This window comes from Hypanus sabinus, chromosome 25, assembly GCF_030144855.1.
Source record: "Hypanus sabinus isolate sHypSab1 chromosome 25, sHypSab1.hap1, whole genome shotgun sequence".
Taxonomy (NCBI): Eukaryota; Metazoa; Chordata; class Chondrichthyes; order Myliobatiformes; family Dasyatidae; genus Hypanus; species Hypanus sabinus.
The window spans coordinates 22,625,475-22,640,607 of NC_082730.1; the positions used below are offsets into that span (position 1 = coordinate 22,625,475).

The window sequence follows — 15,133 nt, forward strand, 5'->3', positions numbered from 1 at the left end:
GTGTACCTACGGGATGCATTCTTGGAACAGCTTGTACGAGAGCTGTCCAGGGACAAGGCTATTCTGGATTTAGTGTTATGTAATGAACAGGATTTGATAAGCGATCTCGCAGTAAAAGAGCCATTAGGAGGTAGTGATCACAATATGATAAGCTTTTATCTGCAATTTGAGAAGGATAAGGGCAGCTCGGAGGTGTCAGTGTTGCAGATGAACAAAGGAGACAATGGAGCCATGAGGGAGGAGCTGGCCAAAGTTGACTGGACGGATAGCCTAGCAAAAAAGACAGTGGAACAGCAATGGCAGGTATTCTTGGGAATAATGCACAAGGTGCAAAATCAGTTCATCCCCCAGAGAAGGAAGGATTCAAAGGGGGGAAAGGGGCCACAGTGGTTGACAAAGGAAGTCAGAGATTGCATAGCATTAAAAAAAAAGGAAATATGATAGAGCTAAGGTGAGTGGGAGGTCAGATGATTGGGAAGTTTTTGAGGAACAACAGAACTTAACTAAAAAGACAATGCGGGGAGAAAAAATGAGGTATGAACGCAAGCTAGCCAGGAATATAAAGGAAGATAGCAAAAGCTTTTTTAGGTATGTGAAGAGAAAGAAGATAGTTAAGAACAATTTTGGGCCCTTGAAGAATGAATTGGGTGAAATTATTATGGGAAACAGAGAAATGGCAGAAGAATTTAATTAGTACTTTAGATCTGTTTCCACTGAGGAAGACACAAGCAATCTCCCAGATGTATGGATGGGCCAAGGACATAGGGTAACAGAGGAAATGAAACAGATTGACATTCGGAAGGAAACGGTGATAAGAAGACTGATGGGACTGAAGGCTGACAAATCCCCAGGTCCAGATGGTCTGCACCCTAGGGTACTAAAGGAGGTGGCCCTGGAAATTGCGGATGCATTGGTAATCATTTTCCAATGTTCCTTAGATTCAGGATCAGTTCCTGAGGATTGGAGAATGGCTAATGTTATCCCACTTTTTAAAAAAGGAGGGAGGGAGAAAACAGAGAACTATTGACCTGTCAGCCTGACATCGGTGGTGGGAAAGATGCTAGAGTCCATTATTAAGGATGAAATAGCGGCATATTTAGATAGCAGTGATTGGATTGGGCTGAGCCAGCATGGATTTACCAAGGGTAAATCATGCTTGACTAATCTGTTGAAGTTTTTCGAGGATGTAACCAGGAAGTTAGACGGGGGATGTAGTGTACCTCGATTTTCAGAAGGCATTTGATAAGGTCCCACATAGGAGATTGGTGGGTAAAATCAAAGCTCAGGGCATCGGGGGGGAAGACATTGACATGGATAGAAAACTGGTTGGCAGATAGAAAGCAAAGGGTAGCGGTGAATGGGTGTTTCTCGGAATGGCAGGTGGTGATTAGTGGGGTGCCACAGGGCTTGGTATTGGAACCACAGCTGTTTACCATTTACATTAACGATTTGGATGAAGGCATAAAAATAACATCAGCAAATTTGTTGATAATACTAAGCTGGGTGGCAGTGTGACATGTGATGAGGATGTTAGGAGAATTCAGGGTGACTTGGGTAGGCTGGGTGAGTGGGCAGATACTTGGCAGATGGCGTTTAATGTGAATAAGTGTGAGGTTATCCACTTTGGGAGTAAGAACAGGAAGGCAGATTATTATCTGGATGGTGTAGAGTTGGGTAAGGGAGAAAAACAAAGAGATCTAGGAGTCCTTGTTCATCAGTCACTGAAGGTGAATGAGCAAGAGCAGCAGGCAGTGAAGAAGGCTAATGGAATGTTGGCCTTTATTACAAAGGGAATTGAGTACAAGAGCAAGGAAATCCTCTTGCATTTATACAGAGCCCTGGTGAGACCACACCTGGAGTATTGTGTACAGTTTTGGTCTCCAGGGTTAAGGAAGGACATCCTGGCTGTAGAGGAAGTGCAGCGTAGATTCACGAGGTTAATTCCTGGGATTTCTGGACTGTCTTACGCAGAGAGGTTAGAGAGACTGGGCTTGTACACGCTGGAATTAAGGAGATTGAGAGGGGATCTGATTGAAACATATAAGATTATTAAGGGATTGGACAAGATAGAGGCAGGAAATATGTTCCAGATGCTGGGAGAGTCCAGTACCAGAGGGCATGGTTTGAGAATAAGGGGTAGGTCATTTAGGACAGAGTTAAGGAAAAGCTTCTTCTCCCAGAGAGTTGAGGGGGTATGGAATGCACTGCCTTGGAAGGTAGTGGAGGCCAATTCTCTGGATGCTTTCAAGAAGGAGCTACATAGGTATCTTATGGATGGGGGAATCAAGGGATATGGGGACAAGGCAGGAACCGGGTATTGATAGTAATTGATCAGCCATGATCTCAAAATAGCGGTGCAGGCTCTAAGGGCTGAATGGTCTTCTTCTGCAGCTATTGTCTATTGTCTAAAAGCCTATAAAAAGTAGTGGATATAGCCCAGTCCTTCACAGTAAAAGGTCCTCCCCAGCATTGAGCTGCTGCCACAAGAAAGCAGCATCCATCATCAAGGACCTTCACCATCCAGACCACACTTCCTTCTCACTGCCGCCATTGCGAAGGAAGTGCAGGAGCCCGAGGTCTCACAGCAGCAGCTCCAGGAGCAGTTATTAACCTACAACCACCTGGCTCCTGAACCACATGAATGACTTCACTCACCTCAACGCTGAACTGTTTCCACAACCTTTGGACTTTCAAGGACCTTGCACCCATGTTCTCAGTATTATTTATACATTTATTTGTTTGTTCATCTGTCTTCCTATTTATTTATCACTCTCTCTCTATCTCTATCTTTCTATCTATATATCTATTTATTTATTTGTTTTTTTTTGTAATTGCACAGTTTGTCTTATTTTACACATTGGTTGTTAGTCTTTCTGTGCAGTTTTTTGCTAATTCTACTGTCTTTCTTTGCAAGAAACTTAATCTCTGGATAGTATATGGTGATATATACATACTTTGATAATAAATTTACTTTGAATTTTGAACATACACAGACATACTGTAAAGCAATGTTTGTGCGCTTATTAATATCTTTAAGTCTTAAAACACATTATCTTTGAGTCACTTCTGTTTCAAAAACTTAAATTGTTATAGTGCCTTTCATGAGCTGCCTTTACAAAGCAGTTAATACCACTATCACCAGAAAATCAGTCAATCTGGTCACAGCAAACTCCCACGGAAAGTGGTGATCAGGTAATCTGATCTTTAGCAGTTTTGGCTGAATAAATATTGGCCAGCGTGCTCTTCTTTAAGTTATTGCAATGGGATTTTTAAGGGTCCACCTAAGACAGTAGGCAGCAAATCAATTTAATAGCTCATATAAAAGACATCAGTCCAACAGCTCATCACCCTGTCTACATCCAGGGAGTGTTAGCCGAGGAGTCACATGCTGTTCTCAGAGGTGTGAATGCAACCCACTGAGCCACAGCTGCCAGCTTGAGAAATCTGTTAGCTGTAGCCAAGGCTGGTGGGTTACATTAGTCATAAACAGAGATTATTGATCTTCAGGGTAAGTTGCTAATTATACAGAAATATTCCTAGTATTCCACCCCCTGGTGTCTGGAAGAATACACTGCGGTTAGATTGAACAATCCTAAAACAGGTTTTGTTACGGTTCTATTCCCAGCAGACTTGACCAGCCAGGGAATAACTGCGTCCCTTTATTTGTATTCTAAGCTCGGGATCTCATAAGACTAACTCAGCAGCAGCTGTCTGCTTTGGCTGCGCCCACTCCTGCACATAATCTATCAGTTATTTGATGAAAGCTTGACATTGTTTTCAGTGCCTAGATTGTCCGTATACGTCAATCAGCTAAGTATGCCCATAGCATTAAATAGCTCAGCAATTTTATGCATCATTCATTCCCCTCTTTGGCTTTCCTTCTCAAATGGTCAGAACGTGGCGTCAATTTCATAAAATGTTACAAATAAGGATGTTAGAATCAGAATCAGGTTTAATATTACAGGCATAGGTCATGAAATTTGGTGTCTCTGCAGCAGCAGTTCAATGCAATCGATGATAATAGAAAAAACTGAATTACAGTAAGTGTGTGTGCATATATATTTTATATATATATACAAATAGTAATTGAATTAAATAAGTAGTGCAAAAATAGAAATGAAAACTTAGTGAGGTATTGTCCACACCATAGCTTTTTTTAAGATTAGCTTTATTTGTTGCGAGTACATCAAAACATAGAGTAAAATGCGTCATATGGGTCAAATCAAATCAGCGAGGATTGTGCTGGGCAGCCCACAAGTGTCACCGTGCTTCCGGTGCCAGCACAGCACGCCCACACCTCATTAACACTAACTGTACGTCTTTGGAATGTGGGAGGAAACCAGGGCAGCTGGTACAAACCCCTAACGGGCAGCAGCAGGAATCGAACCTGAGCTCAGAGCTGGCACTGTAACGCATTTTAGCAAACTGCTGCGCCGCCATGCCACCCATCTGAGTTCTTTCTGAAAAGAAATTATATTCTTTGCCTTCAAGAGCTTGACTCATACACCATCCTGGGTGTCCTGTGCTTCCTCCACCCACAGCTGAGTTACAGCCATTTTGGCTCCGGAAACTCCACTTTAAGACTATCTCCCCACCCAACCAGCTCTTCTTCTTTAAGCCCTATCCATTAAACACATCCTTATACAAGCTTTTAGTCACCCTGTCCTGTTATCTGCTTACCTGGCTTGGTTCCTTATGATACTGCCTTGGGCTGTTGTAATTTACTGGCAAGATCTTATCCTTGCTACTATGATAAAACAGCTACTTTAGCTGGGAATCCATTGAATTGCTAAAGAACTCCTGCTTAATATCACAACGGTGATTACAAATCAGAGAGTGCATCTTTGACTGTGAAACACTCCAGGACATCCCAATGTCAAGGAATATCTTAAAATTTGCAAGGTTTCTTTGTCATTATGGCAGTGAAAAAAAAGAAAGTATAACATCCAGTTTTATTGTACTTTTATACCGTTTGACTCTCCTGCCTGAAGCTGACATCAAGGACAATGTCTACTTAATGGATTCAACAAAACACACAGTAATTTCATAGGCAGTGCATTGTATGTAAGTGTTCAGCCATGTTTTTGAGAAACTGAGGTATTTTGTGCTTGCAAGGTCCTTGCAATCTGCAACAATTTCAACATTCAGATTATTAGCAGTCAAGTGGTAGAAGATAATTATATCTCTCTATTTGTTCCTCTAGATGTCAGTGTCATACAACGACTGGTATTGTCTTTTAGGAATCAATAGAATCCTCTCGAGGGGTCTGAGTATGACTTAATGCTGTGTCAGAGGAGGTCTGTATTGCCTTTGGCACAGCATTAGGCTGCTCACTTAGGCTTGAGATCCCTTGTCCATTGTATACAGTGGGCCAAGTGGGTGCCAACAGCCATTGTTGGAAGTTACGCACAAAACCAACACCTACCCTTTTCAGTTTAGGTTAGGAAAAACATCTGATCAAGGCATATTGGGGAATGCAAAAGGTAGGACGATGATCAGACCAGCAGTCTACATGATTGTTGAGAGGAGACCAGTCCAGAAGTTTGAATGATGTGGTTGAGATCAAACAGGAAATAGACTGGTGGCAATTGTGGGGTTAGAAGGGGGCAATTGAGACCTGAGATGCAGCTGGATGCGGGGGCCAGTAGTGAGGTTTGATGCTCGGGGTGAAAAGAAGTGGAGAGTTGAGATCCTCAGTGAAGGGCCTTAATAATTTATATTTCAGGTTGGCTTCCCAGTCCATCTGTGTTGCAGGCACCACATTAATCTACAATAAACACAAGAAAGTCTGCAGATGCTGGAGCTCCAAAGAAACACACACAACATGGTGGAGGAACTCATCAAGTCAGACAACATCTCTGGAAATAAATGTATTCGTATTACAGTGGAGTAAGGTGCAATACAAAGGCATGAGAAAGAAGTTGGCCAGAACTGATTGGAAAAGAACACTGGCAGGGATGACGGCAGAGTAGCAATGGCTGAACTTCCTGAGAGCTATTCAGAAGGCACAGGATATATACATCACAACGAAAAAGCAGTGTGCTAAAGGAAAGATGACACAACCATTGCTAACAAGAGAAGTCAAAGCCAACATAAAACCCAAAGAGAGGGCATATAATAGAGCAAAAATTAGTGGGAAGTTAGAAGTTTGGGAAGCTCTTAAGAACCAACATAAGGCAACTAAAACGTCATTAAGAAGGTAAAAATCAATATGAAAATAAGCTAGCCAATAATATTAAAGAGGATACCAAAAGTATCTTCAGATACATAAAGTATAAAAGTAAAGCAAGAGTGGATATCAGACCACTGGAAAACGATGCTGGAGAGGTAGTAATGGGGGAAAAGGAAATGGCAGACAAACTGAATAAATATTTTGTATCAGTCTTCACTGTGGGAGATACTATCAGTATGGTGGAAGTTCCAGGTGTGAAAGAGCATGAAGTGTGTGAAGTTACCATAACTAGAGTGAAGGTTCTTGGGAAACTGAAAGGACTGAAGGTAGATAAGTCACCTGGTCCAGATGAAGTACACACCAGAGTTCTGAAAGAGGTGGCTGAAGAGATTGTGAAGGAACTAGTAATGATCCTTCAAGAATCAGTAGATTCTGGAATGGTTCTGAAAAACTGGAAAATTGCAAATGTCACTCCACTCTTCAAGAAGGAAGACAGGCAGAAGAAAGAAAACTATTGGCCAGTGAGTCTGACCTCAGTTGTTGGGAATATGTTGGAGTCAATTTTTAAGGATGAGGTCTCAGAGTACTTGGAGGGACATGATAAAATAAGCTGTAGTCAGCATGGTTTCCTTACGGGAAAATTTTGCCTGAGAAATCTGTTGGAATTCATTGAAGAAATAACAAGCAGCATAGACAAAGGAGAATTGGGAGATGTTATATACTTGGATTTTCAGAAGGCCCCTGTCAAGGTGCCACACATGAGGCTGCTTAACAAAGTATATGCTATGGTATTACAGGAGATATTCTAGCCTGGATAAATCAGTGTCTGTTTGGCAGGAGACAAAGAGAGGGAATAAAGGGAGCTTTTTCTGACTGACTGCCAGTGACTAGTGGCGTTCCACAGGAGTCTGTGTTGGGACCGATTCTTTTTACGTTATTGCCAATGATTGAGTGATGGAATTGATGACTTTGCAGACATCATGAAGACTGGTGGAGGGCAGGTTGTTTTGAGGAAGTAGGGAGGTGGCAAGAAGGCAGATTAGGAGAATCTGCAAAGAAATAGCAGATTGAATGCAATGTTGCACTTTGGTAGAAGACATGAAAGGATTGACTATTTTCTAAATGGAAAGAAAATACAAAAAACTGAGGTACAAAGGGACTTAGGAATCCTTGTGCAGGATTCCCTAAAGGTTAATTTGCAGGTTGAGTCTTCGGTGAGGAAGGCAAATGCAATGTTAGCATTTATTTCAAGAGGACTAGAATATAAAAGTAATGTTGAGACTTTATAAAGCACTGGTGAGGCCTCTCTTAGGGTATTGTGAGCAGATTTGGGCCCTTTATCTTAGAAAGGATGTGCTGAAACTGCAAAGGGTTCAAAGGAGGTTCACAAAAATGATTCCAGGATTCATGTGGTGTGTCACATGAAGAGCATTTGATGGCTCTGGGCTCTGGGCCTGTATTCACTAGAATTCAGAAGAAAGAGGGGTGACTTCATTGAAACCTATCGAATGGTGAAAGGCCTGATAGAGTGGATGTGGAGAGGATGTTTCCTGAGCCTCAGCTGCATCTGTGGGTTGGAAAGAATCATTGACGTTTTAGAACAAATACTGAATTATCAGTCTAGATGCTGAACTTTGACCTGAAATGTTGACAGTTCCTTTCCACCCACAGATGCTGCTCGACCCACTGAGTTTTTCCTTCAGGTAGTTTGTTGCTCAGTTTCCACCATCTGCTTCCTCTCATGGCCCAGTGAAACACCGGAGTGACAGGAAACAGCCAAAAAAATCGTTGTTGTCATGACTCAAGTCTGGAAAATATCACTTTTCAAATGCATTAGACTGATAAAACAGCGCTCTATGACGAAATTTCTAAGCAGGTGTCTGCCGCCTTCTTTGGATGGGAAGGATCCCATGTCACTGCTTCGAAGGAGAACAGAGGAATTCCCCTGTATCCTGGATGATAGTTATCCCTCAGCCAATGTCACTAAACAAAAACAGACCAGTAACCAGATTGTGGTTACTTTTGGGAACCCGTAGTCCCAAATTGTGTGTCATGTTTATTATAATGTAGTTTAGAAGTACTTCATTAGTCTGTAAAACACTTCGTGATATCCTGAGGTCATCTGGTATTAAATGTAAGACTTCTAAATGTATGGAATTTTAAAAAATTAATGCCACATTGTGAGTTAGCAACTTTAACAAGTAATGTTCGTAATCATATAGTAGACAAAAATCAATGTGTCATATGACCCAGGTTTGGCAGTTTACTAGTTGGTATTTGATTACTATAAGCCTTTGTACATCTCCTGAACTTGTGTGTGTGTTTGTATGCTTGTGTGTAGCATCTGTGTATGGCTGTGTGAGAGGAAAGTATGAGGGAGTGTGAATGTGAGTGCTTGTCTGTAGGAAAGTGTATGTGTGCTTGTGTATCTGTGTGTGTATGTGTGCAAGTATGTTATGTATACCTCTGTCCCTTGTATGTATGCATGTTGTGTGTGTATGTGTGTGCATGTGGTCATGTGTGCATGAGCTTGTGAGTGCATGCATGCACACGTGTGTGCATATTTATATGCATGTGTGTGAGTGTGTGGCTATGCATCTGTGTATGTGTATGTGTGAGTGTGTGTGTGCGTGTGCATCTGTGTGTATGTGTCTTTGTGCACGTATACATGAGTTTGTGTGTGCGTCTGTGCATCTGTGTGTGTATATGCGTGAGTGTGTGTGTGAATGTGTGAGTTTGTGTGTGTGCATGAGAGTATGTGTGTGTGTGAGAATGTGTGTGTGCACGAGTGTGTGTCTGAGAGTAGGTGTGTGTGTGTGTGTGTGTGTGTGTGTGTGTGTGTGTGTGCGCATGTGTGTGTGTGTGTGTGTGTGTGTGTGTGCACATGTGTGTGTATGTATGTGTGTGTGTGTGTGTGTGTGTGTGTGTGTGTGTGTGTGTGTGTGACAGAGAAAGAGTGTGTGATTCTGCTCCAGCAGGTGGGGATGTGGTGCCTTTTGGAAGCTGCAGTTGAGCCCTGGTGTCAGTAAGTGAATAACCAGTCGACAACCGAGAGTGCCAGGACTCCTCTGTCTCACAGCACTGTTATTGGCTTGATCCAATAGGAGAGCAACGGAGACGGTTACTCCACAGCAGACCTGATCGAGGTGCTCCCAGTCCCCAGACAGCAAGAGCGCAAAGAGAGAAAGAGAGAGGAGAGTGGCAGAGAGCAAAGGAGAAAGCTTTCAGTTAAAACCAACCATCACCCGTCTCAGCTTTGACTTTACAAAGGGAATTTACAGATTAATTTGAGATGACACGGTTCAGGATGAAAATGCAGCCAAATCAGAAGATGGATTTAAGATGCTAGACAAAAACATGACCATTGACAACTAGAAGACACCCGGGAAGTATTGTCTGCGCACAAACCTTGTCAATTTTCTGCAAGACTGCCTTTCAATTTTTTTAAAACACAATGTCCGGGCTGGGCAGAGCTGAAGAGTCTGGACTGTACTGTAAAGCATCCCATATCTCAGGCACGGAAGGTATAAAACAGATTAACAGGACAACCGGCAGCAGTGGGACTAAAACCTGCTCCAGACTTTATCTTGCCTTTATATTAATACTACTCACATTGACACCACGAGTGGACTCTTCCTGGTGGTAAGTCTAATTCATTCAAATTCATCAACAGAGTCCTCTTTCACTTTTTTTTTAAGTTGACAGGTTTACAGGTAGACATTCCTATTACTGTAAAATGATCTCTGCATTATTAAAACTACTTCGAGGCATGAGTAAAGATGCCAAAGAGATCTGAATGGCTGATCCCAGACAGAGAAGTTTTACCTATAAAGACTGAACAGCTTAAGACTTGTCTTGACTGTGTCCTGACAGAGTTCTTTAAAATTTATGAAAGGTCTCGACAGAGCAGACATGGAGATGTTTGCGTTTGTGGAGAAGAGCACCGCAAGAAATTGTGGTTACAACAAGCTTTTCACTGATGAAACCAATGTAGAATTCTGAAATAACAACCTTACCAAATTTTTGGTCAAAGACATAAAACTTGCCAGTAAGGAGTTGTGGTGCATTACCTTTACGGGAAAGTCAGATATGTAAAGAGAAAGGAACTGATGATGATGATTTGTTGAAGTGCAGAAAGTTCTTTCATACAAAGTTTAAATAGAATAATTAATTCTCTTCCACTCTGATCCATGAACTCATAAACACTACCTCACTGTCGCTTTTGTTCTCTTTATTTATTTATTTATTGTTTGTTTGTTTATCTGTTTATATATTTATTATCTATTCATCAATCCATCTATTTATTTATTTATCCAATTGATTAATTAATTTTATCGTTATTTGTTATACCTACACTGCACTGCTGCCACAAAAAGCAAATTTAACAAAGTAAGTCAGTGACAATAATTTTGATCCTGATTTAGACTGAACCAATTGGCCTGACCTCATGCTGTTAACTCAGGTGATTCTCTATAATGTTTCCAACTCATTGTTCAAAAATATATTTGATCCTCTGTCCACTGTGCTCAGGCCTGTGACATCTCAGGACAAAACCATAAATAGCCAATCTTTGACTGAGGACACGGTGCCTGATTCTCCTCATCCTCCTGAGCTTTTTTTTTCATGGTTTAGTCAGTAGCACGCTTGCCTCTGAATCGGGTCATGGGTTCAAGTGGCACTACTGAGACTCGACTGCATCAGCTGTGTTGATATGCCCAGTGCCATTCTGAGGGAGAACTCTTGTGTTAGAGGTGCTGTCTATCTAATGCGTTGTAAAATGTAAATCCATTTGCCCTCTACATAAAAGAGCTCTGTTTTGAAGAAGCACAGGTAATTTCCTATAGATTCTTGCCCAATATTTCCTATAGATTCCTTCCCAATATCCTCACCAGGCATTCTTCAAATTTGATTGGATGATTATTTTCATATTGCTGTTTGTGGCAGCATGTCTGTACTGTTGGGCTTTGGGAGAGAGCTATGGTAATAAGGTTAAAACCCACACAAAGTTCTGGAAGAACTCTACGAAGACAAAAAAAAAATACAGGCAACATTTTGGCCTGAAACATCAACTCTTTCTCACTCTCCATAGACGCTGCCTGACCTGCTGAGTTCCTCCAACACTTTGTATGTGTTGCTCTGGATTTCCAGCATCTGCAGAATCTCTTGTGTTTAAGTCTATAGCCCACAATTTGTGGCCCCCATTGATTCCCTCACTTGCATAAATTAGAGTGTACACTGTTCACCCAGTAAGTGGTCTTCCAATCCACACTTGCTCCTCGAGAGAGCTCTTTCATTTCCAACACTTTTTTCTTTACTTTGAATTTGATTGTTTTAGCATTTTTCTTGGTTGGACCCTCTCCCCCCAACTGTTCCAATAGCACCAGGCTGTAGAGATTCCTCCTCCTCTCTGACTCACAGTAACACTTATTCCTTATTCCTGATGACTCCCAGCATGCAAAAGTCCATCCACGAATACATTCAGTGGCCAATTTATTAAATAACTCATGTACTTAACAAAGTGGCCAGCAAGTGTATGTTCATGGTCTTCTGCTGCTGTATCCCAGCCACTTCAGGGTTCAACATGCTGTGCATTCAGAGATGCTCTTCCGCACACCGCTGTGGTAACTGTAAAGGGTTTCTTATGTTACTGCATATGATAATCAAAATGGCTTCTTTGTTAAGTAAAAGTAGGGATACTTCTTTGTTATGGTAACAGGTGAGAGAGTGCTTTCTCTCGCAGCTTGTTTGGGTTATGATTACTGATAATGAGAATTGTATTCATTTGTTAACCAATGGGGATAGATGTTATTCTTTCTTGTGGGTGAGCTGTAGTTTTGCGGATTTTTGGGGAGTTGGAGAGGAGATTGTGAAGAAGGTGGACGGTGTTGGAGGCACTCTGGTCGATCACCGAGGGTGGTCCTAGGCGCGTGGGTCATGGAGATTGGAGAAGATCGAATAGTGGACCGAAGACTTCGATGGTTGAGCTCCGACGATTGTGCACTAATTGACTGAACCCTGATAAATTCTGGCACCTTTTCTTTCATATATATTTTATCGCTATTAATAACTTAGTTCTAGTAAGATTTATAAAGTGTATTCTGTAAATGTACATGGTGTTCAGTTTGATATTGTGTGTGCGAGTTTGTATTAGTGTGCATTTCACAGCATTCATATATACGGGAGGTGCGATTTGGCGGGTGGATAAATTTTCCCCTAGACATACACCAGTCGATTTCATGACCGTTACATTTGTGGGGGCTCATCCGGGATTGAATTTTCATTGAGCTGTGTAAATCGTGCATGTTTACTAGTGCAAAGATGGATCAAGATAAGATTGTGAACTGGTGTTAGTTAGAGGATGTACTGGTGAATTATGCAAGTGTGTTAAGCGGGATGGATTTCTGCATTTCGGAAGGTGCATTAGTGCGGGGGTTGAGTTTGGTCAAAGGTATGGGGCAGATAGAACTGGTGGCTAGAAGGTGCAGTAATGAGGTGGGGACTATCTGGGTGTTGGTTCGTACGAGTGCTGACGTTATGACGTTGGACCTTGCCAGCGACAGTCAGCGTCCTGGGGGAGGCGGCGCCATGGGACCTCCACACACTTCCGGAGAACAAAGGTGAGGAGACACCAGAGGAGGAGCTAGATGTGACCCCAGGGGAGGTGCCAGTAACCAGTAAGGGGGGGGGTCAGAGTGGGAAGGCTTGGCCAGGCCCCGCCCCCCTAGCTAGAGGGGAGGACTCCGAGCTGGCAGCCGCCCTTAACTCCCTGGTGGGAGCGGCCGAGAGGCCACGGCCGAAGCTGGGGGGTTTCTCTGGAGCCATGCCTACTCCAGACGGGGACGTTGGCTATGATGCCTGGATCGAAAACACGTCCCTGTTGTTAGAGTCGTGGCCAGCCTCAGATGAGGAAAAGAGACAGTGATTGATGGGAAGTTTGAGGGGTGCGGCAGCCAGAGTAGTATGGGAGCTGAAAGCTGAACAGCCCTCGGGTTTATTGGTGGAGTATTTAGAAGCTTTGGAGGGAGCATTTGAGATGTCCGGGGATCCCTGGCTGCTTTTAGCCTAGTTTCACCACAAGGAGCTTGGGAGGTGGGTCAAACAATGTTATTGCCAAAACCTAATGAAATAGAAATTTTAATTCAAAAAGGAAAAATTACAAAATATATTTCTTGTATGTATAGTTTGATTCAAAAGCAGGCAATTTAACAAGGAATTCATAAGTCAAGACAAAAATGGGAAATTGATTTGAATATTAAAATTAAAGAAACAAATTGGTCAAGACTAGGTCTTGACAGTATGACAAATCCAACAAATGTCTGGCTAAGACTAGTGCAATATAATTTTTTACATCAATTATATATTACACCACAAAAAATAAATAAATTAAACCCAAATTTATCTGATCAATGCTTCCGATGTAATCAAGAAATTGTTACTTTTTTACATTCTATTTGGTCTTGTTTTAAAATTCAACCTTTTTGGACAAATTTAAGAGTTTTACTGGAACAAATTATTGGAATACAACTTCCACATAATCAACATTATTTTTACTAGGCGATATTGAAGGGATAAAATTGAAATCCAAATTGAATAAATATCAGAAAGAATTCATAAAAATTGCATTGGCAGTAGCCAGAAAGGCTATAGCAGTTACTTGGAAATCAGATTCATACTTAAGTATAGATCGTTGGAAGAATGAAATTTTCAGCTGCATTCCACTTGAAAAAATTACTTATAATTTAAGAGATAAATATGAAATATTTCTGAAAATTTGGTGCCCTTATTTACAAAAGATAGGATTAAATATATAGGTGATCCCAAGATAAAATTATTGGTTATCTGGGGAAAGAAATAAATATACATATTAAAGCTAATATGAATTCCATGGAGCATGTGGGGATCCTCCGTTATCCAAGCATTCTTTCTTTCTTTTTTCTTCTCTTTTTTTTCTATAGGGATATGTTGGGGGGAGGGGTTAAGGGAAGGGGGAAGGGTTGATAATTTTTTTTCTTTCTGTAATCTATTTGAAAATTCAATGAAAAAAAATTATATAAAAAAAGGAGCAAGGGAGGGGGGAAGAGCTCTTAGAATACATATTTCTGCTGGAGAGAATGCCTACTGGGTTGCGGCACCAGGGGGTAGTGAAGGCGGATAAAATGGCAAGAGTGAGGATGAGTCAGATGTTTAGTAGTTCCCTGGAGGAGGACAAGATGACGTGGAGTCTCCAGCAGTCCTATAAAAAGAGCCCCCCTCCATCATTCAGGCAGCTGATTAGAGGGGTGTTGCAGGAAGAGAGTGCATTGGGCCGAAAAAGGGGCTCGGACCACGGGGAGTGATCCTCAGCAGTACAGAAAGTGGTGGCTGGGTTGAGGACCGAGAAACCCAAGGGGTCCCGGGGGGTAGGGACCCCCCCCCCCCCATTTGAGGGGATAGACAGGGAGAGTGCCCTCTTCAGGGGACGACCCGCGCAGTGGGCTGGGAGTGGCAGGTGTCCCGGGAGGGGGGGGGCTGCAGGTAGCGTGCGCTATAACTGTGAGAAAAGGCCATTTCCAGCGGGAATGTGAGCAGCCAGGGGTGTGCTACAGCTGTGGGGAAGAGGGACACTTTCGGTGGGATTGTGAGAGACAAGGCATCCTGTGGAAGGCAAGCCCCCAGGCGACTAAGAAGGGAGAGGTGTCGGGAAACTTAGGAGAGACTCAGTGAGGGAACAGACTGGAATCTTTGGAGGAACACGTTCCCAGAAATCAGCCAGGAAATCAGCCTTCATATTGGCTGGGCTGGGGGACCCTGTTCCAGTGTGTGCCTACGGATAGAGGGAGTTTATGCAAAAGCCATTCTCGACACAGGTTCCTTATTGTACCAGTCATTCTACAACAAATATCTAAAGCACTTGCCCGTAACCTCATTTGAGGCACTGGAGATTTGGGGTGTGAGCGAGTGTGATTATCCGTATGATGGATA

At 42.3% G+C, this 15,133-nt stretch overlaps 1 protein-coding gene across 3 annotated transcripts in view; it reads left to right on the plus strand.

Moving 5' to 3' along the window:
• The window catches only part of wnt2bb (wingless-type MMTV integration site family, member 2Bb), a 128,906-nt gene that overhangs the window by 17,280 nt on the left and 96,493 nt on the right, over window positions 1-15,133 (plus strand). For 2 of the 3 annotated variants that reach the window (XM_059950296.1, XM_059950294.1), the window contains exon 1: window positions 9,221-9,814. In XM_059950296.1, the coding sequence (XP_059806279.1) occupies window positions 9,627-9,814 (188 nt within the window). In that variant the 5' untranslated portion in view covers window positions 9,221-9,626. Of the gene's footprint in view, window positions 1-9,220; window positions 9,815-15,133 lie in introns of those variants that run through there. The other variant, XM_059950295.1, reaches the window with a different exon arrangement.